The sequence below is a fragment of the Pelodiscus sinensis genome, chromosome 1, assembly GCF_052426305.1.
Source record: "Pelodiscus sinensis isolate ZL-2025 chromosome 1, ASM5242630v1, whole genome shotgun sequence".
NCBI lineage: Eukaryota > Metazoa > Chordata > Testudines > Trionychidae > Pelodiscus > Pelodiscus sinensis.
The window spans coordinates 85,736,026-85,763,967 of NC_143052.1; the positions used below are offsets into that span (position 1 = coordinate 85,736,026).

The 27,942-nt window shown below is 44.9% G+C and overlaps 1 protein-coding gene across 6 annotated transcripts in view; it reads right to left on the reverse strand.

The window, feature by feature from the left end:
- Positions 1-27,942, reverse strand: part of ANKS1B (ankyrin repeat and sterile alpha motif domain containing 1B) — an 821,971-nt gene that overhangs the window by 366,238 nt on the left and 427,791 nt on the right. For all 6 annotated transcript variants that reach the window (XM_075933985.2, XM_075933942.2, XM_075933974.2 and 3 more), the window contains exon 15: positions 27,820-27,889. In XM_075933985.2, coding sequence (XP_075790100.2) covers positions 27,820-27,889 — 70 coding nt within the window. The remainder of the gene's footprint in view (positions 1-27,819; positions 27,890-27,942) is intronic.

Here is a 27,942-nt window from a genome sequence, read left to right on the forward strand (position 1 = left end):
TGAAGGCAAGCATTGCTGACAACAAAATTGCACACTGCCATGTGCCCCAACAGTCAGAGGCATTTGAGTGCCGTCGTGCAGAGGCTGGATTGTAAGGTGTTTACCAAGGCCATAATTTGTTGGAAATGGTCCCTAGAGAGGGTTGCGGTGGCCCTTATTGAGTCGAGGTATGCTCTTATAAATTGGATCTTTTGTGTAGGAGACAGCATTGATTTGGCTTTGTTTAATTGCAGGACAAGGTGTTGAAATAGATGTCTTGTTATTGACAGTGAACGGCAGAAGTCATTGCATGAGTGCACTTTGAGGAGGCAATCATCCAGGTAAGCGTCCATATGATGAAGCGTTGCTTTCTCAGATATGCTGAGACAACCGCCAGAACTTTCTAAAAGACCCTCAGGGCCATAGACCCCTGGAAGCACTTTGTATTGGGAGTGTTGAGAATCTACAACAAATTAAAGAAAACGTCTTTGAGCAGGGTGGATGGAAATGTGAAAATATGCATCTTGCAAGTCGAGGGACAAGAACCAATTGTCCTGTTCCAACACCAATATGATAGTGTCAAGTGTTACCATCTTGAATTTCTGTTTCTGAATGAATTTGTTGAGTGCATGGAGGTCTAAGATGGGTCTCCAACCTCCTCATCTTTTTTCCATCAGGAAGTAATGGGAGTAAAAACCTTGGCCCCTAAATTGTACAGGGACTGGTTCGATCGCACCTATGTGCAAAAGGTGTTCTACCTCTTGTTGAAGTAGAATCTTGTGAGAGTGGTCTCTGAAGAGGGACTGGGAAGAGGGATAGAAAGGGGGTAGAGACATGAAGATAGCCTCTCAATTATCTGAAGGACCCATCTGTTAGAGGTTATACATTGCCAGTTGTTAAAAAAGGGTAACAGTTGATGATGGAACAAGTTTGCATGCGATGATGGCATTGGAATAGGTGAGAGACTCTCATGACCTTCAACCTGCTGTTCAAATTTGCTTATTGGACTGCTGCGACTGTTGAGAGTTGGTAGAGGAACGGTGTCGTTGTTGAATTCTGCCTCTGTCTCTGTTCTGTTAGTGTTGATCTTGTCTGCTATCGTGTTATTAGTATAAGGAGGACATTGAGGTCGTGGATAGAGCTGATATCTGTATTGTCTTCTTCTAGATGCCTGATTGTGGATCCCTAAGAATGAAGCGTTGCTCTGAAATCCTTCATGGAATGAAGAATGTTGTTGGTGTTGACTGCGAGCAACTTCTGACCATCAAAAGGAAGATCTTCTACCATAGATTGGATCTCTCCAGGGAACAGAGAGGAGTTAAACCATGAAGCTTTTCTCATGACTTCTCCTGTTGCTATGGATCATGCAGCCATGTCAGCAGCATCTAATGCAGCTTGCAGTGCTGTTCTGGCTATAGTGTGACCCTCCAATACCAACACTTTGAACTGTTGTCTTTTAGCCTCGGAATATCAGCAATAAAGTTGTTGAGTTTGGTGTAATTTCTGTAGTCATATTTGCTTAATAAAGCAGCATTATTGGAAATGCAGAATTATAGAGTGGAGGACATGTATACTTCGCATCCAAATGTGTCACATCTTTTGCTATCACAGTCCAATGGGATGGACCAGATTTATTGCTGTTCGGGTTTCTCTCCACCACACGAAAGTTAGGTACTAGGAGAGTAAAACGAAACTCAGATCTCTTGGGTAGAACATAATACTTTTTATCTGTTCTCTTAGCAGTAGACGAGATCGATGCCAGAGTTTGCCACATCATCTTTTCAGGTTCCATTATTGCTTCATTAATTGGCAATGCTATTTTAGATGGTGTTACTGAGTGCAATATGACAGTTAGTTCATGTTGATTGTCGATTACCTCCTGGAGAGGAATGTTTAATTCAGAAGCTATGCATTTAAAAAGGTCTTGGAAACGTGCAACATCATCTGAGGTAGTTGAAGCTGGAGGCACAGACACTTCCTCTGTTGAGATGGGTTCATTTGGATCCTGGTAGGCACTCGAATCCTGCATGGGTGGATCCCCTTCTGGTGTTTGTTTAGAAGATGAAAGAGAGTATTGCACTTTGTGTTGTTTCCGGCCCTGGTGGTGCTTTTGATAAAATTGTCATCTGTCTCAATATTGCCAATGTGGGTATGGCATAGGTGGGGGTACCCAAGAATTACCATAGTATGGAGGCATGTTCCCAAATTCATGGTAAAGTCTGGAAGAGTAAATAGTCTGATCTGTGTAAGGATAATTTTTTGGAGAAAATCCCCTAAGAAGTTCATCTTCAGACTTGGATGAAAAATCTTTCTCTAGAAAATGATCTCTGTGATGTTAACATAGCAGGAGAATGATCAAGGTTTAAAAACAGTGAGTTGAACGTAGATAAGACTAACAAGTCTCTGTATTGAGTGCAGTGTTCAGCTGGTGTTGACGGTGCTGTAGTAGGGAGCACTGATGATATTTGAGGCGTTGGATTGTGCCTCGGTGCCGAGCTGACTAGTCCGCGTTAGGCGCCTCTGTAGTGGAGGCAGAGGTGCCGGGTGATGTGGTAGATGCCGTGCTTTTATGCTGCACTGGTAAGATCATGTTGGTGCCAGATGTTGTAGCTGCAACTTAAAGTCTGACTTGAGAGCGTGGTTTAGCACGTCATTTTATTAGCTGCATTGGCAGCTACAGAGACACCCAGAGCATATGTGCTGAGATGCAGTGCCGCCACTGTTCTCGGCACTACCCGTGAGAGAGATGGTTGTTTTGGTGCCATAGCCTCCTGAGACAAGGAGAACGCTCACTTTTTGGTGGGCTTTTTGCCTCCCTACTGTTTCAGTTCCTCAGGCTGTTGACCTGGGTCGGAAGCCGGTCTGAAGGAATTCTCACGTAAAATTAGCTCGAGACACAAGTCTGTTCTTTCGCACCCGCGATTTCAACTTTGCACAATGAGATCATTTTTGAGAGACATGCTTCTCTCCAAGGCAGCGGATGCATTGTGAGTACCCATCCAATACAGGGATAGGGTCTTTGAATGAGGAACAGCGTTTAAAACATGGTGAGCTGGACATGACACTGAAACAAGTCAATAACCGCAGGAAGGGGTTAACTGGGAGAAAAACCACTTATCGTAATCTAGTTTTTTTTAAGCAAGCTAACTAACTAACTGGAGAGAAAAAATTGGTTTGGAAAGGGAATAAGTATCCAAATGCGAAGAGTCTAGGGAGCTCTGCCGAGGTCCATCTGCAGCTGAAGGTGGTAGAGAAGGAACTGAGGAATGGGGGAGGGGAGACTCACGCATGTGCGATGCCTGCCACCTAGGAGTGCGCGGCTGAAGACTCGTGCATGTACGGACCCAGGAACACTGCTCTGAAATCTCTGATGTAGGGCTCGGCTGCGGCGCACTGACCTAATGTGGAACACCCACAGGAACACCTCTCAAAGAAGAACCTGTGTTATGCAGAAGGTCAGACTAGACAACTGGTCCCTTCTAACCTTTGAATCTCTGAGTTAAGGAATGAATTTTGAGATCGCTGTATTCTGGAGTTACAATTATCTTTGGTGTAAAAATGTAATTTCCTTTATGCAGTTTCAACCTGGTGCATAAAGTTAGACTCTTAAATCATCAGGTTTTTTTCAACCACAGGATTCTATTCTGAGGAGGAGGATGGGTAGGAAGAGTTGAGGTCCATCCAACCAATAGGAGAAAGAGTATCTTCCATACTGTCTGATCAATCTAGCGAGAGGGATTTTAAACTAGCTTCAAAGTGTGTATGTGACAAATGCCCACAGATAGGTATAACAGAAGGTAACATTAACAGAGATCTAAATCAGGGGTCTGAAATCATGGGCCGTATATAGGCCATGACTGGTCAGAGCACATGTGCAATCCAGGCCAGAAATCCCAGAAGGCTGGGCGATGGGAAAGAGACTCTCCATTCCCATCCCCCAAACCACACCCCTTTCTGACACTGTCTGGCTCTCTTCCCTCAATGGCACCTTGTCCCCTGAGGGATGTGACCTCAGAAATTATGGAGGGGACTGGTGTGAGGTGTCAGCAGCAGCCGGGCTCTCCTGCACCTCCTGTGGCAGTGGGAGCTGCAGGACAGTGGAGCACACACAACTCTACCTCCTCAAAGCTTCTGCGCTGCTGCCATCCCCACACGAGGCCCCTTCCCTGGTAATTCCCAAGGCTGTGGAAGTGATGAAGCATTTCTAGAACAAATAACAGAAACATTCAAAATGCAAGTCTTGATAGTCATGGGGGACTTTACTCAGATATCTGCTGGAAAAGTAATATGGTAAAAAACAAAATGTCTAATAAGTTCTTGGAATGTATGGGGGCAACTTTTTGTTTCGGAAAGTAGAAGTAGTAACCAGTCATGCTAGACTTCATTCTGATGAGCAGGCATGAATTAATTGTGAATCAGAAAACGGAGGGCATTTTAAGTGAATATGATAGATTTCATGATTATAAGGTAATGAAGAAATGAGAGTAGCAGAATAAGACAATGGACTTCAAATCAAGCAGGCTTTAATAAAGTCAACAAATATGTAAGTAAGGTCCCATGGGAGGAAAATCTGAGAAAAAGAAATTTAGGGAAGCAATCAGTTTCTCAGAGATAAAATATTAAAGTTGCAACAGCAAACTACCCAAGGCAAAGGAAATATAGAAAGAATAGTAAGAGGCCAATATGGCTTTAATGACCTGAAATCTAAGAAGAACCTAACAAAATATCAAAACAAAGACAAATTGCCAAGGTTGAGTATAAAAGGCTACGAAACGCATACAGGGGTAAAATAAGAAAGGCTGAGGCAAAAAATGAGTTGTTTTTTTAAGGGATGTAAAAGGCAAAAAAAAATTGTTTTATAATTACATTAGAGGCAAGAGAAAAATGAAGGAAAGAGTAGGTCCTCTATTTAATGTGGAAGGAGTGCTAATAATGGATGACGTCAAGAAGGCTGAGGTGTTTGTCTCTTTTGTTTCACTCTCACTAAAAAGGTAAGTGAGAAAAATATTAACAACAAGAAAAAAGGGATGCAAACCAAAATAGGGAAAGTACAGATTAAGGAATATACAGATAAATTCAATCACTGAAGGCATCAGGTCCTGATGAAATTCATGCTGGGGTACAAAATGTCCTGAACCAATCTCAGGACTATTAGTGATTATCTTTGAGAACCCATGAAGGATGGTGAGGTTTCAGATAATTAGAGGAGGGCAAACACTATACTTATCTTTATAAAAGTGGCGAGAAGTCCTGTGGCACCTTATAGACAAACCGAAGTGTTGGAGCATAAGCTTTCGTGGGCAAAGACCCACTTCATCAGATACATGTAGTGGAAATTTCCAGAGGCAGGTATAAATATGCAGGCCAGAATCAGGCTAGAGATGACGAGGTGGAGCCAATCAGGGAGGATGAGGCCCACTTCTAGTAGCTGATCTGGAGGTGTGAATACCAAGAGACTTCAGCCACTAGAAGTGGGCTTCATCCTCCCTGATTGGCTCCACCTCGTCATCTCTAGCCTGATTCTGGCCTGCATATTTATACCTGCTTCTGGAAATTTCCACTACATGCATCTGACAAAGTGAGTCTTTGCCCACGAAAGCTTATGCTCCAACACTTCGGTTAGTCTATAAGGTGCCACAGGACTCCTTGCTGCTTTTGCAGATTCAGACTAACACGGCTACCCCTCTGATACTTATCTTTATAAAGAAGAACAAAAAGCACCCAGGGAACTATAGACCAGTAAGAATTACTTCAATATCTGGAACAGTATATGAACAAATTATTAAACAATAAGAACAGGTAATAATTAAGTGATCTCTCCCCTGACACCAATTCCCAGGTTCTGACAAATAGAAGCTATGGGCAACATTCCTACCCATCCTGGCTAATAGCCATTGTTGGACCTATCCTCCATGAATTTATCTAGTTCTTTTTTTTAAAACATGCTAGAATCCTGATTTCACAGCATCCTCTGGCAAGGAGTTTCACAGGTTGACCGTGCATTGTGTGAAGAAATACTTCCTTTTGTTTGTTTTAAATCTGCACCCTATTAATTGCATTTGGAGACTATATTGTTATGAGAAAGAGTAAATAACAATTCCTTCTTTACTTTATCCACATCAGTCATGATTTTATAGACCTCTATCATACCCTCCTTAGTCATTTCCTTTCCAAAAGCAAAAAGTACTAGTCTTATTAATCTCACCTCATGTGACAACTGTTCCATACTCCTAATAATTTTTGTTACCCTTTTCTGAACCTTTTCCATTTCTAATATATCTTTTTTGAGATAAGGTGACCACATCTACATGTCATAATGACTCCAAGATCTCTTTCTTGAGTAGTAACAGTTAATTTAGACCCCATCATTTCATATGTATAGTTGGAATTATGTCTTCCAATATGCATTTACCTTACATTTATCAACAAAGACTTTCATCTGCTCTTCTGTTGCCCAGTCACCCAATTTTGTGAAATCCTATCAAAGTTCTTCGTAGTCTGCTTGGGACTTCACTATCTTGAGTAGTTTTGTATCATCTACCAATTTTGCCACTTCACTAATTACCTCTTTTTCCAGATCATTTATGAATAGGACTGGTCCAAGTACAGACTCTTGGGGGACACCACTATTTACTAAATGCAGTCAAACAATTAAAAATTAATTGCAATGAAGTACAACGTTAATAATAGAATACCATTTATTTAAATATTTTTGATGTTTCTATATTTTCAAATATATTAATTTTGATTATGATACAAAATATAAAATGTATTATGCTCACTTTATTTGTATACGAAATACAAAGAAATAATATATTTTTAAATGTATCTTATACAAATATTGTAGTGTAATCTCTTTATCATGAAAATTGAACTTACAAATATAGATGTATGTACAAAAAATAACTGAATTAAAAAAATAAATCAATGGAAAACTTTGGCACCTATGAGCCCATTCAGTTCTACTTCTTGTTAGCCAATCACTCAGACAAACAACTTTATTTACATTTGCAAGAGATAATGCTGCCTGCTTCTTGTTTCCAATGTTACCTAAAAGTGTCAACAAGTATTGATGTGGCACTGTTGTAGCTGGTGTCACAAGATATTTATGTGCCAGATACACTAAAGATACACATTCATCTGAAGAAGTGGGGTGTGCCCATGAAAGCTCATGATACTGTCTATGTTTTGTTAGTCTCTAAGTTGCTGCAAGACTATTAATTGTTTTTAAGTTTTTTTAAAGATACACATGTTCCTTCATGTTTCAATTGCCATTCCAGAGGCCCTGCATTCCAGAGGCCCTGCATGCTGGTGACATTTTTTGCTCAATAGCAATACAAAGCAAGTTCATTTTCATTATCTGAGTCAGCTGTCCCCAGTAGAAGGTTGATTTTCTTTATTGGTGGTTTAGGGTTTGTAGTTTTCACAATGGGCTGTTGTTCTTTTAAGACTTCTAAACACATGCTTCAAGCAGTGGTTTTTTTGTGATGGTACTGCCCAGTAAGTAGTACTGGCATCTCCTGTCACAGCTTATCTGGAAAGAATGGAGCATACTGACACCTCTGTATGGAAATGTCCGATAGTCGGCTGAACTGTGTGTCTTAAAGGGGCTGTGTCTCTTAAAAGGGCAATGCCGGCCCTACCCAGATTTTTTTTTTTTTTTGCTCAACAACTTTTCCCCTGGAGTACTGGCATCTTTCTCCCTCCCCCCCCAAAAAAGCACTGGCTCCACCCCCTTGTCCCTTTCAGATATTGAAAGGCACTTCCGATTTTTAAGCCTGGGGTCAAGTGCTGTATAGCTATCTTTAGAAATCTCAAGTTGGCATTTTCTTTGCATTTTGTCAAGTCTGCAATGAAGATGATTTAAAAATGAACATGTGCTGTATTATCATCTGAGACTTCTATAACATGAAATATATGGCAGAGTACAGGTAAAACAGAGCAGGAGGAATACAATTCTCCCCCAAGGAGTTCAGTCATTAATTTAATTAATGCATTTTTTTAATGAGCATCATCAACATGGAAGCATGGACTATGAAATAGTGGCTGAAGCATGAAGGGACATACATAAGAACATAAGAACAGCCGTACTGGGTCAGACCAAGGGTCCATTTAGCCCAGTATCCTGTCTGCCAACAGTGGCCAGCACCAGGTGCTCCAGAGAGAGTGGACTGAAGACAATGATCAAGCGATTTGTCTCCTGCCATCTCTCTCCAGCCTCTGACAAACAGAGGCCAAGGACACCATTTTATCCCCTGGCTAATAGCCTTTTATGGACCTAACCTCCATGAAATTATCTAGCTTCTCTTTAAACTCTATTATAGTCCTAGCCTTCACAGCCTCCTCTGGCAAGGAGTTCACAGGTTGACTACACACTGTGTGAAGAAGAACTTTCTTTTATTCGTTTTAAACCTGCTACCCATTAATTTCATTTGGTGTCCTCTAGTTCTTCTATTTAGGGAACTAATAAATAACTTTTCTTTATCGGCCCTCTCCACACCATTCATGATTTTATATACCTCTATCATATCCCCTCTCAGTCTCCTCTTTTCTAAAATGAAAAGTCCCAGTCGCTTTAACCTCTCCTCACATGGGACCCGTTCCAAACCCCTAATCATTTTAGTTGCCCTTTTCTGAACCCTTTCCAAGGCCAAAATATCTTTTTTGAGGTGAGGAGACCACATCTGTACACAGTATTTAAGATGTGGGCATACCATAGTTTTATACAGGGGAAGTAAGATATTCTGGGTCTTATTTTCTATCCCTTTCTTAATAATTCCTAGCATCCTATTTGCCTTTTTGACCACCGCTGCACACTGTGTGGAAGTTTTCAGAGAATTGTTCATGATAACTCCAAGATCTCTTTCCTGATTTGTCATAGCCAAATTAGCCCCCATCATACTGTACGTATAGTTGGGGTTATTTTTCCCGATGTGCATTACTTTACACTTATCCACATTAAATTTCATTTGCCATTTTGTTGCCTAATCACTGAGTTTGGTGAGATCTTCTTGGAGTCCCTTACAGTCTGCTTCTGTCTTGACTATCCTAAACAGTTTGGTATCATCTGCAAACTTTACCACCTCACTGCTTACCTCTTTCTACAGATCATTTATGAATAAGTTGAACAGGATTGGTCCCAGGACTGACCTTTGGGGGACACCACTAGTTACCCCTCTCCATTCTGAAAATTTACCATTTATTCCTACCCTTTGATTTGACAGTGTTTATGTTCTTTTCTATTTATCTCACTAGGATTGGACTTCCACTTCTTAAAAGATACCTTTTTGTCCCTCACTGCTTCTTTTACATGGTGGTTAAGCCGCGATGACTCTTTTTTAAGTCTCTTGCTATGTTTTTTAATTTGGGGTATAAATTTAAGTTGGGCCTCTATTATGGTGTCTTTAAAAAGTTTCCATGCAGCTTTCAGGTATTTGGCTCTAGTCACTATACGTATCTTTAGTACAAGTTACAATGCCAGCTACAAAAATATTTTCATTTTCAGGTAACACCGTAAATAAGAAATGGGTACCACTATCTCCTGTAAATAAAATAAACTTGGTAGGATATAGTGGACGTGGAGACTCTAACATTTTATATTGCTTTGTTTTGGAGTGCAGTTATGAAAAAAAAATCTATATTTGTAAATTGCACTTTCACAATAAAGAGATTGTAATACTGTATTTGTATGAGGTGAACTGAAAAATATTATTTCTTTTATCTGTTTTACAGTTCAAATATTTGTAATAAAAACCATTATATAAAGTGAGCACTGTGAACTTTTTCTTCTGTGCTATAATTGAAATTTGTATATTTGAAAATTTGAAAAACTCCATCAAAATATGTATAATAGATTTCAATTGGTATTCTATTATTTAACTGTGTGATCAATACTGTGATTAATCTCAATTTTTTAATCACAATTTACTTTTGGGTTAATTGCGTGACTTAACTGATCAACAGCACCATACCGATACAAAAATAAAACATCCACACTGCTTGTTTTTGCGCAAAAACCCAGTACAAAAATGAATCAGCAAAAAATATGCAAATGAGATAGCGACTCATGCAAATGAGTCCCTCATTGGCATATTTTTTTGCTGAGAAAACTCAATGTAGATGTAGTCATTTTGTTCATCTATGAATCTTAAAATTTTGTTCTTTTTTACAGTTTCAACCAAGTTGACAAGAACTGAAGTTAGGTTTACTAGCCAGTAATTGCCAGCATAACCTTTAGAGACCCTTTTAAAAATTGGCATCACGTTAGTTATCCTCCACTCATCTGGTACAAATCTGATTTAAAACATACTGCAAACTACAATTTCACATTTGAACTCCTTCAGAACTCTTGAGTGAATACTATCTGGTCATGCTGACTTATTACTGTATAGTTTATCAGTTTGTTTCAAAAACCTCCTCTCATGACAATCCTCAGTTTTTTCACCTAAACAGAATAGTTCAGGTTTGGGAATCTCCCTCACATTCTCACCCATGAAGATGGATGGAAAGAATTAATTTAGTTTCTCCACAATGGTCTTATTGTCCTTGAGTGCTTCCTTAGGCATCTTGATTGTCAATGGCCCCACTGCTTTTCTAGCAGGCTTCCTGCTTCTGATGTACTTAATATTTTTTGCTATTATTTTTTAATCTTTGGCTACTTTTTTTTCAAATTCTTTTTTGGCCTTCTTAATAATATTTTTACACTTCATTTGCCAGAGTGGATGCTCTCTTCTGTTTTTTTTTCATTAGGTTTTAACTTCATGCAAAAGGTAGTGGGGAAATATAGTTATGCTATGCTTTTACAGTAAGGAGCACTATCTAGCACATTAGCAAGCCAAGCAGGCTAATGTCCACGTTAGCTGCCTCTTGTATGAATACATAGAATGAGAAAGAGAGGCTTCCTACACTATTTCACACCCTCTTTCAATACACCTAGGCAGGATTGATCACAATTAGACTTATGATCATTAAACTGCAAATGAAACATCAGCTCTGGGACCTATTTGACATATGTAGGTCCCTCAAATGTTCAAGTAGACCTGAAGATTATTGTGATTTGGGGGAAAAGTCAAAATCTACTGAGGAAGACAGAAAAGAACAAATTCTAGCAAGTCAAGTGTAAAAACATAAGTAGACAAGCTTAAAAGAAGAAGAAGAAGAAAAAGAAGAGAAGCAACTAACAAAAGATGCAAACCTAACAGACAAACTTTTTTTAAGGTATCTCAGAAGCAAGAAGAGAATGGGGCCACTGGACAACTGAGGAACTAAAGAAGTGCTCGAGGAAATTAAGGCTGTGGCAGAGAAGATAAAATAATTTGTGTATTGGTCTTCACTGCAGAGGAGAGCCATTCTTTTAAAATGGCAAATCTGAGGAACTGTGTCCTAGATTGAGTTATAGAGGAAGTTTTGGAACAAACCAATATATGAAAAAAATAATAAGGGAACAGGACAAAGTGGTAGTCACCCAAGTATTCTGAAAGAACAGAACTCAAATATAAAATTTCAGAACCATTAACTATGGTTTGTAATCTACTGCTTAAATCCTCTGCTGTACCAGATGATTACTGGATAGGTAAGGTGATGGTGATTTTTAAAAAAGACTCTAGAAGCAGTCATTCCAAATACAGGCTGGTAAGCCTAACTTCAGAATCAGGCAAATTGGTTAAAATGATAGTAAAACTCAGAATGATCAGATACATAAGCAGGACATGTTGGGGGAGAGTCAACATGGCTTTTCTAAAGGTAAAGTATGATTCATAAATCTACCAGAATACTTTAAGAGGACCATCAAGCATGTGGACCATGGTGACCCAGAGGACACAGCATACTTCAACTTTCAGAAAAGCTTTGACAAGGTCCCTCATCAAAGAATCTTTTTGTGAAGCAAAGTAAGCAGTCATAGGATAAGAGGTAAGGTCTTCTCACAGATTAATTTCAGGTTAAAGGATAGACAATAAAGAATAGGAATAAACAAACAATTTTCAGTGGAAATAGGTAAATTGTGGCATCCTCCAAAGATCTGCATGGGGAAAAGTGCTGTTCAATATAACCATAAAAATCTGAAAAACGAGTGAACAATGATCTGGCAAAGTTGGCAATTTCTAGAATTTTATGCAACCTTGATAAGTCCAAAGTAAACTACAAGGAACTAAAGTAGGATATCACAAAACTGTCTGACTGGGCAACATAAAGGCGACTGAAATACAATGTTGATAAATGTAAAGCAATGCACATTAGAAAACATAATTCCAACTATCCATGCAACATGAAGAAGAAAAAGATCTTGGAGTCATCATGGATAGTTCTCTGAAATCACCCGCTTTGATGTGAAACCATCCAGAATTAGCCTAACTGATCACTCATTTAAATACTAGAACCCTGAAACATTCTTATTTCCAGTATGAAGTATTTCCTATTCCCTGTGTTCAAGAGTCATTTCACCTCAAAGTGGCTAACTCCCTTAGTAATTCCCTTTCAAGTAACTTTCAGAAATAAACTCTGAGCCCCATATATCTGCACTACCCCAGGGAAAATGGGGGGGAGGTGGTGTAAGTGCCCTCCCCAGGAAGGTTCGGTCTGTCCTGGCTGCGCTACAGACAGCACGCGGTGGCCAGGATTGCAGCGGGAGTTGCTCCTAGGAGTGGGGCGCAGGGCAGTGGCGGGGAATGAACACTCCCAGGCACCCAGGCACCCCAGTGACCGTTGGTTTTGTGTGTCTCTCTGCAGGCGGTGAAGACCATCAACAGGGTGCTGCTCCACAGAGTCGTCCACCTCACCGACCTGGACGCGGTCATCCAGGGGTTTGGCACCCTGGGCTTCCCCAACTGCGGGGGGGGGGGGGCGGCAATCAACGGGACACACATCCCCATCTGTGCCCCGGACCACCAGGCTTCCCTCTTCATCAACAGAAAGGGATACTTCTTTGTGATCCTGCAGGCCGTGTCTGACCACTGGGGCCAGTTCACGGACATCAGTGTGGGCTGGTCCGGCAAGGCACACGACGTGCGGGTGTACCGCAACTCCTCCGTGTGCCAGAGGCTGCACGCCGGGACTTTCTTCCCCGACCGCCACATCAGGGTCAGGGACGTGGACGTGCCAGTGTGCCTGCTGGGAGATGTGGCCTACCCCCTACAGCCCTTGCTGATGAAGCACTACACAGGACACCTCAGCCCCTCCCGGCAGGCCTTCAATGCCAGGCTCAGCAGTGCCTGCATCATGGTCGAGGGGGCCTTCGGCCGACTGAAGGCACAATTTAGGTGCCTCCTTACCTGCCTCAACCTCTCCCATTACAATATTCCACACATGGTGGCAGTGTGCTGTGTGCTCCACAATTTGTGTGAGAGGAAGGGGGAGGCTTTCCTGCCTTTCCCCTCCCTAACATACAATAAAAACACCTGTGTTGCCACAAAAAAAAACTCTCTTTATTTAACATAACTGGGGTGGGGAGAGGGGGAGAATGAGGATGGGAGAGAGGAGGGGGGAAACCTGGGAAGAGGGAGCTGGAAGGAGGAGGTGAGGGGAGGAAGGGGGAGCTCAGGGTTGGGGGTCCTGCCGGCCCTCTTGTCTTGCAGCACTGTGAGTGTGGAGGCCTTGGCGTTCCCAGGGAGGAGTGGGTATGAAGGGTGGGGCAGGAGGGACATGGGGGGGAAGAAGTGGGAGGGGGAGCAGGGGTGGGAGGAGGAGCGACAGCTGGGGCAGCTACAGGGGCTGGAGTAGCAGGAGGCAGCAATCAGTCCGCCAGGGTCTGCAGGTGCTCGCGGAGGGCACGGCCCTGCTCCTGCAGCTCCCGCAAGCTCTCCCGCTACAGCTGCAGGTCCTCTTGCACCCACTGCTCCTGGCTGTGGACCTGCCATCCCTGCAATCACAGCTGCTGCCTCTGGAAGTCCTCCAGGTTGCGGGGGCGCCTGCTGGCCCAGGTGAGGGTGGATGGTCCAGGTGGGGTGATGCGTCCTGCACTCGCAGGTGCTGCGGCTGCAGTGAAACAAGAGAAGTGGTCAGTTCTTCCTGGGGACACAGTGGGTGAAACCCAGCCCCCCGTCTGCAAGGTGAGGACAGCAGGTCTCCACACCATCACGTCCTGCTATCCCAGGGAGTGTGAGCTGGCCCAGGACTGCATCCCGGCCTCTGGGCTGCCTATAGTGTGATGTGGTGGTGGTAGGGGGGATGGGGAGGATGTTCCCTGCCTCTGTGTAGAGGGGGCGTCTGGAGGGAGGGCAGTGTGCAGTGTCTCTCCCCAGGGTCAGGAGCCTGTCATGTGCCTTCACGCATAGACGCGTGTGGGGAACAGGCCAGGGCTCCTGCATGGCACCCAGATGGGGCCACAAGTCCTGGGTGGCACGGCAGATGCACAGGTTGCTGCCTGCTCCATGGTCGGCAAGGCCCACACGCACGGTCCCTGGGCTCCCCTGCCCCAGCTTCACATAAGGGGACCATGATGGCACTCACATGTGGAGGCCTACCCGGCCTCTGATGAGGCTGCTGACGGGCTCTCCGGTTCGGCTCGGGGGTCCTGGATGCAGGGCACACTCCCTGCAGGCTCCTGGCTGCCGTCGTCCTCCTCTTCCTCCTCTTCCCCTGTGTCGGGGCAGGACCCTCTGCCCTGGGGTCAATGACCACCAGGGGGGCACAGACCATCTGACCCCCCCAGGATGAGGTCCAGGGCCTCATAGTGCAGGCAGGCCTCTGGGTCAGGCCCTGGTTGTGAGGCCCTGTCATAGTCCTGCCGCAGCTCCTTGATTTTACTCCACACCTGCTCCTGGCTGCGCATGTGGCCTCTGGTGGCAAGGCTGGCAGCCATGCGGCTGTAGACGACCGCATTCCTGTGCCTAGTGCGGAGATCGTGGGCATTGGAGGCCTCCCCCCAAACCTTAATGAGGTCCACGATCTCCGCACTAGACCAGGAAGGTGCCTGCCTTTTGCGGCCCTGTAGCCAGACAGGCCCCCCCGTCACATCAATCTTGCTTGCCCTCTGAGATGCCTGTACACAGGGCAGAGAAGGAGCAATAAAATCAACATAGCCTTGGAAGCTTCGATGCGAGACCAGGATATGCGAGCCTCTCTCTGACCCCGAGTAAGCTGAAAACATAGATATGGGAAAGAACAATTGAGGCGATAAACTGACCTCGAGGCCGCAAGAACTGCTGGGCTGGCACCTAATGTTGATATGATCACACAGAACCGTCCCTGGGAGAGGAATCTCCCACTGAGAAAAGAATCCTTAGTACTTCCAACTTAGTAAATTAAGTTCGCAACTCCCTTGTAAGAGCTGGCGTCACAAGAGACAGGCCAGCACCATTTGGCATCACAGATAAGAAAGAGAAATACGTGACCCCATGGGTATAAAGATGGGTCCAGCAGCACACTTACTCTGAGTGTCAATCTACCATTTACCTGCTGGTCAGGTTAGGTGTTTGGCCTCCCGAGGTGCACGGGGACGCCCACCTCGTATTTTCGTCTTTCTGAGGAATTGAGGGACCGATCCTGGCCTGACACGCTGGGACCGAGCGACGCAGAAAGGGGGTAAAAATTGTACCCGTATGTGTCCTTTTGTTTTAGTGCATGCATAGAATAGAGCTCTTTAAAGATTAAGCTGTCATTTGGTACCATTATTTCTATTTTCTATCTTTATTTTCTTTGTAACCATTTTTTTTAAGATCTATATTTGCTAGCAGTTAAGAAATAGAGCAATAGCCATTGTAACCATATGATTTATAAGCTTCCTCAATAAACCTGTAACTGTTTAAGCTTTAACCTGACTCCTTCAGTTGCTGCAACAGACCCAAGCACAATTTAAAAGAACTTCAGCCGGTCATAAGGGACAAGTATAGGAAGAGCTTGGGCGTTTGGATTTGTGTCACTCCCAGGTGACAGATCCGTTGGGGCATCTCTCAGTCTTTCCCAGACTGCCCGCTGCGAAGGGATTCTGCATCTTAGCAGCTAAAATCTGAGGTGTAATAAGCTCTTCCTATAAAGGGGCGTCTGTTGGCCTGCTGGCTACCCTCTGCGACAGGACCCCGGTCCTAGCAGTAAAGACACGGACGTTAAACCTTTTCTCAGAAACACACACACACACACACACACACACACACACACACTGCCCTGACCATCGGCTGACAGACCCCTGGGAGCCGCCAGCCTGGTCCTCGGGAGCGGTGGAGGGCTGGGTGGCAGCGGGTTGCTGGCTCATTCTGTGCCAGGTGCATGGTCTGCTGGCTGTGTGCTGGCAGGCTGGCAACAGGCACAGGCACTGTGGCCAGAGTCTGCCCCTTTAAGGGCTCTGGGGCTGGCGGGAGGGGGGGAGCAGATAAGTTTTCCTGGTTGTGCCCAGAGTGGCCACCAGGGCTCCCTGGGAAGGGATGGAGGCCCCCTAATTTGAAATAAGTGTCTACACAGCGCTTATTTCAAATTAGCTATTTCGAATTTGGTGTTATTCGTCGTAGAATGAGGTTTACCAAATTTGAAATAAGGGCTCCACTATTTAGAATTTAGCAGTTTGTATATGTAGACGCTATTAAAGTTAATTCAAAATAAGGGCTGTTATTTCAAATTAATTTTGTAGTGTAGACATACCCTAACTCTCTTACAAGGCATTTACATAAAACTACAGGAGATTTGTTGTATCCATAAAGTTTACAAAATTGATTAACTATTTGAAAATATGAGATTATATAAAACAATTGTCACTTAATATTACATTAATTTTTCTATATAAATATAGCCTTGAGCCTTGTGATAGGCTGACCTGAGTGCAGTGCAGGATCTTGGAGGGGGAATGGAAAGACATTATGGCTTTTTTTTAAAATCTCTATACATGACTTGAACTTGGGTCTCTTCCATTCTAAGTGAGTGTCTTAACTGCAAAGCTGATTATTCATTTCCATACTTTATCCACTGGTTTAAAGCTTATAAGGGAAGCAGAAACAACCTCGTCTCTTCCTTTAGCTGTTCCGTGAAGCCTTTGCTTTGCTTTTGTCAAAACACCCTGAAAATCTAAATCTTTGGGGTCAAAACAAAACATTTCATGTTGACATTAGTGAAAACTTTTGACTATTTTGGTTCAACTCAAACATCTGGCAAACGCCACGTGGATTTGTGAAAAGTTTCAGTCAACCTGCAATGGCATTGTATAGCAAATAAACTATTTCTCTGAATATCACCCATTTCTAATTATTTATTATTCATATTACTATAGTGACTGGGAGCTCCAGCCACAGACCAGGACTTTGTTGTAATTGGAGCTATACAACACAGAGCAAAGAGACAGTCTAAAGTAGAAAATACTGCTAGTATTCAAATAAGGCCTTGTCTACACCAGGAGATTATTTTGCATTCACTAAGTTCGAGTTTGTGGATTTTACAAATTTCAAGTTCCATGGTCTTACTATGGGGAAGAATTGAATGTAGTCTGAGGCAGGTTCCATTAATATGAATGCACTACCTTGGATTCAGAGGCCCAGGAAGCATTCTGGGAAACTGCAGGAGGTCTCTCAGAGGCCAATTAATTCAAATTAGCGGCACCGGAGCATCCACACTAACGTTATTTTGGATTTACAAGTTTGGAAATAGCGTTATGCCTCATGAAAAGCAGAATTACAGAGTTTGAATTCCACGGCCCCTTTTTCCAGAATAACGGGCTTGGTAATGTGGATGCAGTTCTTACAATATCGACCTTAAGAGGCTAATTTCAGACTAAGGTCCTAGTGTAACGCATTCTCATTCAGATATAATAGTTTTAAAAGATTTAATTAGATCTCCCTGCTCTTTTATATGATTTTTGGATATCTGAGATGACTCTGATGAGTTCTCCACACTAAACTAGTTTTTCCCCCTTTACTTGTTTTTTAGGTGTCACACTCCCTGCATGCCTTCTTTGAAGCATGACACTAAAAAACAGCGATTTGATTTTAGAGGCATTTCTGTCTTATACACTGGTATTTCTTATACACTGGTACTTCAAAGTAAGAATAAGAGCCTCCGGAAAAGGGCACTTTTTCCGGAGGATCGGGGCCAGTCTAGACGCTCTTTTCCGGCTTTTTTAAAAGCCGGAAAAAAGCGGCGGACATTTTTATTTAAATGCCACGGGGGACATTTAAATCCCCCGCGGATTTCCCTACGACGACTAGTGAAATTTACATGCCCCTTCCGGAAAAGGGGCCAGTGTAGACGTAGCCCAGGGCTAAAGTCGAATTAAGCTATGCAACTTCAGCTATTTCAATTGCGTAGCTTAAGTCGAAATAGCTTAACTCAGCTTTAGGCGCTGTCTGCACAGCAGGAAGCCAAAGGAAGAACACTCTTCCTTCAACATCTCTTAATCCTCATAAAATGAGGGTAACAGGAGTCAAAGTAAGAAGTCCCCCAGCTCAACATTATTTTGAAATAAAGGCTTGCAGTGTAGACACACACTTTTTTATTTCGGAATAATGTCAGTTATTCTGAAATAATGCTGCTGTGTAGACATACCCTAGGATACTGGTAAATCAAGCAACTTGTGTGTGTGTGTGTGTGTGTGTGTGTGTGTGTGTGTGTGTGTGTGTGTGTGTTTGTGTGTGTGTGTGTGTGTGTGTGTTTGTTTTAAAAAGTATAACCTTACCTAGGTGAAGGCTTTTTCAAATAGAGTATGAAAGAAAAGGTGAATTCAAACTGAAGCAGGTGCAGGAAAGGGCTTCTAGAATGACCCAAGGAATGGAAACCCTACCTTAGGAAAGGAGACTCAAAGAGCTTGACTTGTGTATCCTAAGCAAAAGAAGGCTGAGGGAAGAGAGGGTTGTTCTTTATAAACACATCAAAACCATAAATACCAGGGAGGTAGAGGAGTTATTTAAGCTCCAGTGTTGACACAAAAACAAATGGATATAAATAGGCTGACCAGACATCTCATTTTTAAAGGGACAGTCCCATTTTAAGCCCGCCTGCTGATGTCCCAACTTTTTCTTAAAAATGGGCAAATTGTCCTGTATTTTCTGTCTTTCCCAGTCAGTTCTGGTAGGTCTTGCTGTTGGCCAGATCCCTCCTTGCCATCTGCATGCCCATCAGTGGTGACTGTGTGTGTGGAGAGGTTCCAGTGGTCGACAACGGAAGTGGACATGCAAAGCTGCTGGTGGAGCAAAACTGCAGCATAGGAGCCAGATGCTCCCTCTGCTGGTCCATCAGTGTAGTCCCTACTACATGACATCAGGGCTCTGCCGCTCATCCCATTTCCATCTGGCACGGGCTGCATCCCTTCTCAGCAACCTTGTGTGCGCCCCCATGGGTTGCCTTGGAAATACACAGCTTCGGATACCAAGAGAGGTGGGTTTGTCCTGTGGGACAAGTCAGGCAAGGGTAGAGAGCACCAACCAGGGAGATTCAGGGCATTGGTCACCCTGCTGTGTGAATGAGATGTATGGGAGTGTGTCCCTCACACTCCCATGTGAACCCTAAAGCCTTAAAGATAGGAAGGTAAATAAAAAGAATCCAGCTATGCAATATGTATGTTTAACAGATGCTCAGTCAACTAGTTGTTAATTTGAACATTAGCACTGTTGAGTTCTGATTACCATTGAACTCACTTGAATACGAACAATTTTTCCAGGTGTCCCATATTCAACACAGGTAAATATAGTCACCCTAGATATAAACTGCCCACGAACAAATTTAGGCTTGAAATTAGACAGATTTCTAAGCTTCAGGAAAGCAAAGTGCGGGAATGTCATTTGGAGAGGAGCAGAAAATCTAATTGGTTTCAAGACTGAGCATGGTAAGTTTAAAGAGAGGATGGTATTATGGAACTGCCTATGACATGAATCTAACAGCTGGTGATGGGACATTAAATTGAGAAGGCTTTGAACTATTACAGAGAATTCTTTTAAAGTGAAAATTCTAATGGTGATGTTTGCAGCAAGCTCTGAGAGAGACTGGCACTTCTTTGTTTACATTAAAGATTGTTAGATTAGAAAAATATGCTCTTACTTGGTTCATTTGTATACTTATGATTCTTCATTGATGGTAGAATTATATAATGGAGCTCAGCTGCACTTACACTGATAAAGAAAAGGTGGTACCGGAAAAGCTAGGTTGTCAGCCAGCTGCAAACTGAAAGGAAGGAATCTGAGACCTACAGAGGCTTTTTTGGAACAGAAAAATTAAGACACAATAGATCTCCTGCCAGATGAAAGGGCTGGAGAACTGAATATCACATGTGAGTGTTAAGAAAAAGAGTATGGAACACAGTGCCCACTGATAAGGAAGAGAGCACATATGCTTGATGGCCAGAATTATTGGGAGTCTCATGAGATACAGTTTAAAAAATTAGAGGGAAAATGAAAGTCTGGTCACAAGAAGTAATGGGTGCTTATCTAAACTATATAACCCTATGTGCCTATTAGTGTTTTGTCATCCCCTTTCCTTTTGTCACTATACTTCTCTTGTGTTTTCTTCATATTGAGGCTCTAATTTTGGTTGAGATCTCTAAGGATATGTCTAGACTACATGGCTCCATCGACGGAGCCATATAGACGAGTTTATTGGACATAGGGAAATGAAGCTGCGATTTAAATAATTGCTGCTTCATTTACATAAAAATGGCCACCGTGCTGTGCCGATCAGCTGTTTGGCGGCACAGCACGGTAGTCTGGGCACGCTGCGGTCGACAAGGGAAGCCTTTGTTAACCGCTCCGGTAAACCTCATTTCATGAGGCATAACAGAGCGGTCGACAAGGGCTTCCCTTGTCAACCGCGGCACGTCCAGACTGCCCCGCTGTGCCGCCAAACAGTTGATTGGCACAGTGTGATGGCCATTTTGATGTAAATGAAGCGGCGATTATTTAAATCGCTGCTTCATTTCCCTATGTCTAGTAAACTCATCTACATGGCTCCGTCGACGGAGCCATGTAGTCTAGACATACCCTAAGTGCTACTATAGTCCAAAATAACAACAACCATTGTCATCTTGGCTGGAGAAGTCTTGTCATGGCGTAAGTGCCAATTTGTTGTCTAGAGGTCCTTTACCTATAATTTTACTTAAGAGCATTACAAATTCTAGAAAATTAGCACAATATGCCAGGCATTTTTCAGTCTCTCTTAATTTCACTATCCCGATTTTTCTACCATACTGCTCATTCTCTTCCAGAAACAAATCTGCGTGTGCCATGTATATTTTTGCAACCATATTTGCATTCAAATCTGTTATTTCCCTGGATTTCTTTTTTACTGACTAGCAATTATTTCTGCCTAATTGATAAGCTGCAGATCTCTTCTGGTATAGACACCAGTACTGCTCCATGAAACAGATAGCTATTGGAATATTCTGTATTACAGTACTTTATCTACAAGATAATATGCATAATCACTGCCCAATACAGGCATATGTGACTCCATGGAGGAATTAGCAGTGATTTTCCAACAGTGAGGTGGCATCAGGCTCATTCCCAAAAAAGAAAGAGTTACTCACCTTGTGCAGTAACGGTTGTTCTTCGAGATGTGTCCCCGTGGGTGCTCCACTCTGGGTGCTGGTGCGTCCTCGCGCCGGCGACCGGAGACTTTTTCTAGCTGTTTCTGCCGTGGCGCGCAGGCGCCGTGGCGCCCTCTAGTGTTGTTCGAACTGAAGGGCGCCTGTGCGCGCGCGGCTCCTCCGTTCCTTCTCTACCCACCAGAGCATCAGGCTTCAAGCAGGGGAAGGAGGGAGGGTAGTGGAGCACCCACGGGGACACATCTCGAAGAACAACCGTTACTGCACAAGGTGAGTAACTCTTTCTTCTCCTTCGAGTGGTCCCCGTGGGTGCTCCACTCTGGGTGACTACACAGCAGTTGTCAGCTCGCGGAGGTGGGTTTGGAGCCGTGTGGTAGTAACTGTAGACAGCACTGCTTGTCCAACCGCCATAGAAGATGCTATCGAGGTGGAGAGAGCATAGTGTTGTGCAAAGGAATGGTCGGATGACCAGGTAGCGGCGTTGCAAATGTCTTGTAATGGCACATTATGGAGAAAAGCGGTCGTGGAAGCCACTGCTCTAGTGGAATGAGCTGTGATAAGTCCAGGTAAGTCTTTGTTATATAAAGTATAAGAGGTCTTGATGCAGGATGTAATCCATTTAGAGATTCTTTGAGATGAGACTGCTTGTCCCTTGGATCTATCCGCGTATGAGATGAAGAGTCTAGGCGAGGCCCGCCATGGTCTCGTACGATCTATGTAAAACGCCAAAGCTCGTCGGACTTCGAGAGTGTGCCACACGGCGTGGGTCGGTTCAGTGTGTGGTTTAGGAAAGAATGCAGGTAAGTGTATGGGTTCATTCACGTGGAAGGGAGAGAGTACTTTAGGTAGGAACTTAGGGTGGGGTCTAAGTACCACCCTGTCCTGTAAAAACACAGTATATGGGGGGTCAGCCATCAGAGCTGCAAGCTCACTCACCCTCCTACTGGAGGTAATGGCGACCAGGAAAGCCACCTTCATCGACAAATGAGAGAACGAGCAGGTTGCTATTGGCTCGAACGGGGGTTTTGTGAGGCTCTTGAGGACATGGTTCAGGTCCCAAATGGGGACTGGTGGACGAACCGGAGGAAAGGTGTTCTGCAGGCCTTTGAAGAAGCACTTGGTTATTGGGTCAGCGAGGAAAGAAGAGCTTGGAGGGTGATGGTGGAAAGCTGCTATGGCCGCGGCATGGACCTTAATATTACTAAGTGCTAGGCCGGAATGTTTCAGAGAGAGTAAGTAGTCCAATAAGTTATGTATTGGAGCAAGGTGTGGTGGGTCTGCATGGGTCTGAGCATACCATTGGGAGAAACGCGTCCACTTGTAGCGGTAGGTCTTCCTAGTAGAGCGTCTGCGACTATTAATTAGTATGTGTCTTACTTGTTCTGAGCAGGCAGTTTCGGCATCATGGAGCCATGAAGGAGCCAAGCGTGGAGCTTCAGCCTGGTGATGTCCGGGTGAAGGGTTTGACCGTGATCTTGTGAGAGGAGGTCGCAGCGTGGAGGGAAGGGATACGGTTCTGCTATCATCATCTTGAGGAGGTAAGGATACCATGTTCGTCTGGGCCAAGCAGGTGCCACCAAAATCATGCGTGCCTGGCTCAATCTGATCTTGTCCAGGACTCTGTGCAGGAGTGGGAGGGGGGGGAAAGGCGTACAGGAGGGAGGAGTTCCATGGGATGGAAAGGGCGTCTCCGAGGGAATTCCTGCCCAGGGCTCCCCTGGAGCAGTAGAGGTGGCACTTCCGATTGTTCTTTGTGGCGAAAAGGTCCACTTCCAGTTGGCCCCAAAGACGGAAGATCGGTGTGAGGGCGCGTCTGTCGATCTCCCACTCGTGCTGGTCCATGAATGTGCGACTTAAGGTGTCTGCTGTGACGTTGAGTATTCCGGGAAGGTATACTGCAGAGGGGGTGACCCCAGGGGAGAGGCACCAGGTCCAAAATTTGGTGGCTTCCGAGCATAGAGAAGGGGAGCGAGCGCCACCCTGACGGTTGATGTAATACATGCATGTGGTATTGTCCGTCATAATGGTGATGGTCTTGTGAGCTATGTGCTGAATGAAATGTTGGCATGCGTATCTGACTGCCCGTAGCTCGAGAATGTTGATGTGGAGTGCTTGCTCTACGAATGACCATTTGCCTTGGGCTGTGATGGTTCCCAGGTGAGCTCCCCATCCCATGAGTGATGCGTCTGTTATGAGCGTTAGAGTAGACGCTGGACGTTGAAAGGGGACACTGTGTAGCATGTTTCGAGGGGTTGTCCACCAGAGCATGGAATTGATAACGCGAGGTGGAATCGCAACATGCTTGCTCATTTGGTCCCTGAAGGGTTTGTATACCGTAGCTAGCCAGGACTGAAGGGGTCTCATGTGGAGTCTGGCGAGATTGACGACGTAAGTCGTAGAGGCCATGTGCCCGAGGATTTTGAGGCAATGGCGGACCGTGACAGTAGGTGCCGCCTGTGTTGCTCGGACAAGGTCGCATATCGTTGCGAACCTGTGATCGGGAAGAGTGGCCCTTGCTGTGATCGTATCGAGGAGGGCGCCTATGAATTCCAGTTTCTGTGTGGGACGCAAAGTGGATTTTGCGTAATTTACGTGAAACCCGAGACTGAGTAGGAGGGCTACTGTGGTGTCTGTCATGGCCTTTGCTTCGTGGAAAGACGCAGCTTTTATGAGGCAATCGTCCAGGTATGGAAATATTATGATGCCTTGGCGTCGGAGAAAGGCCATTACGACTGATAGAGTCTTGGAGAATACCCTGGGGGCCGTAGAAAGGCCAAACGGGAGTACTCTGTATTGGTAGTGCTGGGTACCCACTATAAATCGTAGAAAGCGTCTGTGAGCAGGATGAATTGTAATATGGAAGTACGCGTCTTGAAGGTCGAGAGCCGAAAGCCAATCGTGTTGGTCGAGAGAGGGAATGATAGTTGAAAGGGTAACCATCTTGAAACGGTGGTATGCAATGTATTTGTTGAGGTGCCTGAGATCTAAAATGGGGCGCCAGCCTCCTGTCTTCTTCTGGGTTAGGAAGTACGTCGAGTAGAATCCCCGGCCGCAGAATTGTTTTGGTACGTGTTCTACTGCGCCCAGTTGAATGAGGCGTGAGACTTTCTGTAGGAGTGCGGTTTCGTGAGAGGGGTCCCTGAAAGGGGGTAGGGTAGGAGGGTGGTTGGGCGGGGTAGACGTAAAGGGGATGACGTAGCCAGACTGGACTAAATTCAAAACCCACTTGTCCGAGGTAATGAGGGACCATTGGTGGAAAAAAGCTCGGAGGGGGTAGTGAAATTGTAGGGTAGCTGTCGGGAGGGTCGGCGGATTGGCTTCCTGGCTCTCGACCAGGCCTTCAAACCTGCTGCTTGCCAGCAGGGGGATGAGGTGTGGCATGTTGCTGTTGACGTTGAGGTCTACGACGATGTGGTCTTTGTTTATGGAAATCGTATTTGGGCTGTTGACGGAATGGTTCCCTGGGTCATTGGTAAGGCTGATATCTATTCCTTCTAAAAGGGGGAGTGTACATTCCTAGAGTTCTAAGGGTTGTACGGGAGTCTTTCATAGAATGTAGCACCTCATCGGTCTTGGATGCAAATAGATTGGTGCGATCAAAGGGTAAATCCTTGACCTTTTGCTGAAGGTCCCTAGGGACGCCAGAGGGTTGTAGCCATGACATTCGGCGTAGGACTATTGCGGAGGCTGTAATTCGAGCCGCAGTGTCTGCCACGTCCATAACTGACTGTAAAGCTGTGCGTGAAATGGCCAGGCCCTCCTGCATAATGCTACGCAGGGCTGGGCATTTATGCTCTGGGAGATGTTGAAGAAGGTCCTGGAGCTTCGAGTAATTGGCATTATCATAGTCTGCCAGCATAGCGGTATAATTGGCCACTCTAAGGAGTAGTGTGGAAGAAGAATAGACCTTTCGGCCCATAATGTCCACCTTTTTGTGATCCCTGTCCTGTGGGGTTGATCTTAAATTAGGCTGTTTACCCTTATGTCGGACCGAATCCACTGCCAGGGAGTTAGGGGGTGGATGGGTGAACAGAAAGTCCATATCCTTGGGAGCGATGAAATATTTGCGGTCTACTCTCTTGTTTGTTGGTGTAATGGACGCTGGCGTTTGCCAAATGTTGTTGGCTGGGTCCATAATAGCCTCATCCATCGGGATGGCGATTCTAGTAGCTGTTGGGGGTTGAAGTGAGCGGAGAAGTCGATATTGTTTGACCTGGACCTCCTGAAGATCTTTTTCTTGAGCTAGTGCTACTCGTTTAAAGAGCTCTTGAAACTTTTTAGTGTCGTCTCCCGACGGTGGGGCATCAGTGGTGACCGCTTCGTCTGGGGAGGAAGAGGAGTTGTGCATCGGAGATCTGGTCTCGCCATCAGAAAGTGAATCATGGCCATCCGAAGGAGCAGGAGAGTTTGGCTCTGTAGCTGATGTGGTAGCAGGGGGAGAGGCTGGAGGTGGCCTAGAGACTGTAGATGAGGGCCGGTGGTGAGACCTCTTTGGGTGTGGACTCCACGGTTGCCATTGTGTGGCGTATGGCGGTGGTGGATAGGGGTATTGGTGTGGATACCATTGGTGCGGAGGGGGAGGGTATGCGTACTGAACCGCAGGCATTTGCCAAGATGGAGGTCTTTGAGACGGGCTGGAATGCTGTGATGAGAATCTGCTTCTAGGTTCGGTTCCGATGCCACTAGCTGAAGAATGGTGTGATCTGGTAGAATGGATGGAGGAAGCCGGGGATGGCGGTGCCGATGAGGTGTGACTCCGCACTGAGGATCGGTACCGGCTTCAGCTTTGAGAGGGTGCCGAGCGGTGCGGTTTCGGCGGTGATGTCGGTGCCGACGTACATCTCGGCACCGAGGTTTTACTGGATAGGCTTTCGGTGCGGGCTTTCTTCGGTGCAGGGCCCGGTGCCGTTAGGTGTTGTTTCGGTACCGAGCGCTCCATAGACGGCGCCGTCGGTGCCGATGACGGCTTAGGTGCCAAAGCGGCCAGTGCCATTGCCTTTTGTTTCGGCTCAGAATGAGCTCTCTTGTGCGGTGCCTGCGTCTTAGACCGCGGCGCACCGGAGGTTCCCGGCATGTCCACAGTGCTCACCGGCGATCCTGAGGACATAGCTGAGGCCGGAGGGAGAGCCGATTTTGATGTCGCGGAGGAAGAATGGGTAGGAGGCTGATCTTTCTCCATACCCTTAGCTTGCTGAGGCGAATCGTCTGAGGAGGGACGGAGCGACTTCTCATATAAGAGAGTCGTGAGTCTGTTGGCTCTGTCACGTCGCGCTCTGGCTGTTAGCTTAGAGCAGTGCTGGCACTTCTGCGTCTGGTGTGCCTCCCCCAGACACTTAATGCACGCAGAGTGTCTGTCGGACGCGGGCATGGCATCCCGACATGATTCGCAGCGCTTAAATCCCGGCGAGCCGGGCATGAAGGGCTGGGGAACAAGCGGCGAACCGCAACCAGAGAAAAAACTTTTTTTTTGTTTTGTTTTTTTGTTGTTTTAACTGGTTAGGGGGGGTTTAAGAACTTGGATAATGAGGGAAGAGGGGGGTAGAAACGACAATTTTAACTGTTTTTCTCTGACAGATTTGGCAGAGAGAGAGCGCTCCGTCTGCTGCCGAGGACGGTAGAGAAGGAACTGAGGAGCCGCGCGCGCGCAGGCGCCCTTCAGTTCGAACAACACTAGAGGGCGCCACGGCGCCTGAGCGCCGCGGCAGAAACAGCTAGAAAAAGTCTCCGGTCGCCGGCGCGAGGACGCACCAGCACCCAGAGTGGAGCACCCACGGGGACCACTCGAAGGAGAACAAATTACTCCCCATGCAACTCTTTTTTCCACCAGAATAGGGAGATGAAATGATAATTTCTAAAATCTGATATCTCAGCAAAGTAATATAGATTTATATTGACATGCCAATAATGCTAGCCATGACTTAGACACCTCAGGTTTGTCTACTCTAGGGAAATTGGAAAAAATTGCCCACTGTTGCTAGCACCAGTTTCTGTCAGCACTATTTTGGCAGTGTCAAAGATTTGTTTGAAACAAGGTAAGATAACTTGGTGCTAAAATAATGTCACCAGCTATTTACACTAGGGATCCCAACATTGCCAACAAAGATTCATCTGTAAAAAAAAAATCACTATTGAAGAGAATATTTGTAGACATTTTTCTCTGCTAAGGTTACAAACAACATTAATGATTCCAATTTACCATTGATACTGATGATTTTGAAATAGTTGTCATACTGCTTCTGTGAAAGTAAATGAAACTAATTCTGTCCACTGGTATTAAAATAAATATAAGATGGATTTCAGCATATTAGGTTACTTAGCAGAATTGTATCACAAATGACCTATGTGTCCTAAAAGCCAGCGTATTAAGTAATATTTAGAAAAGCTTTCTTTCATACCTGCAGCATCATCATTCATCTCTAGCCCAGTGTTAATTCCAGCATCTATGGAACTTATTATCTTATCAATCTGCAAGAGAGAAAGCAGGAAAAATATCTCATTTAATTAATCTATTGTATTTG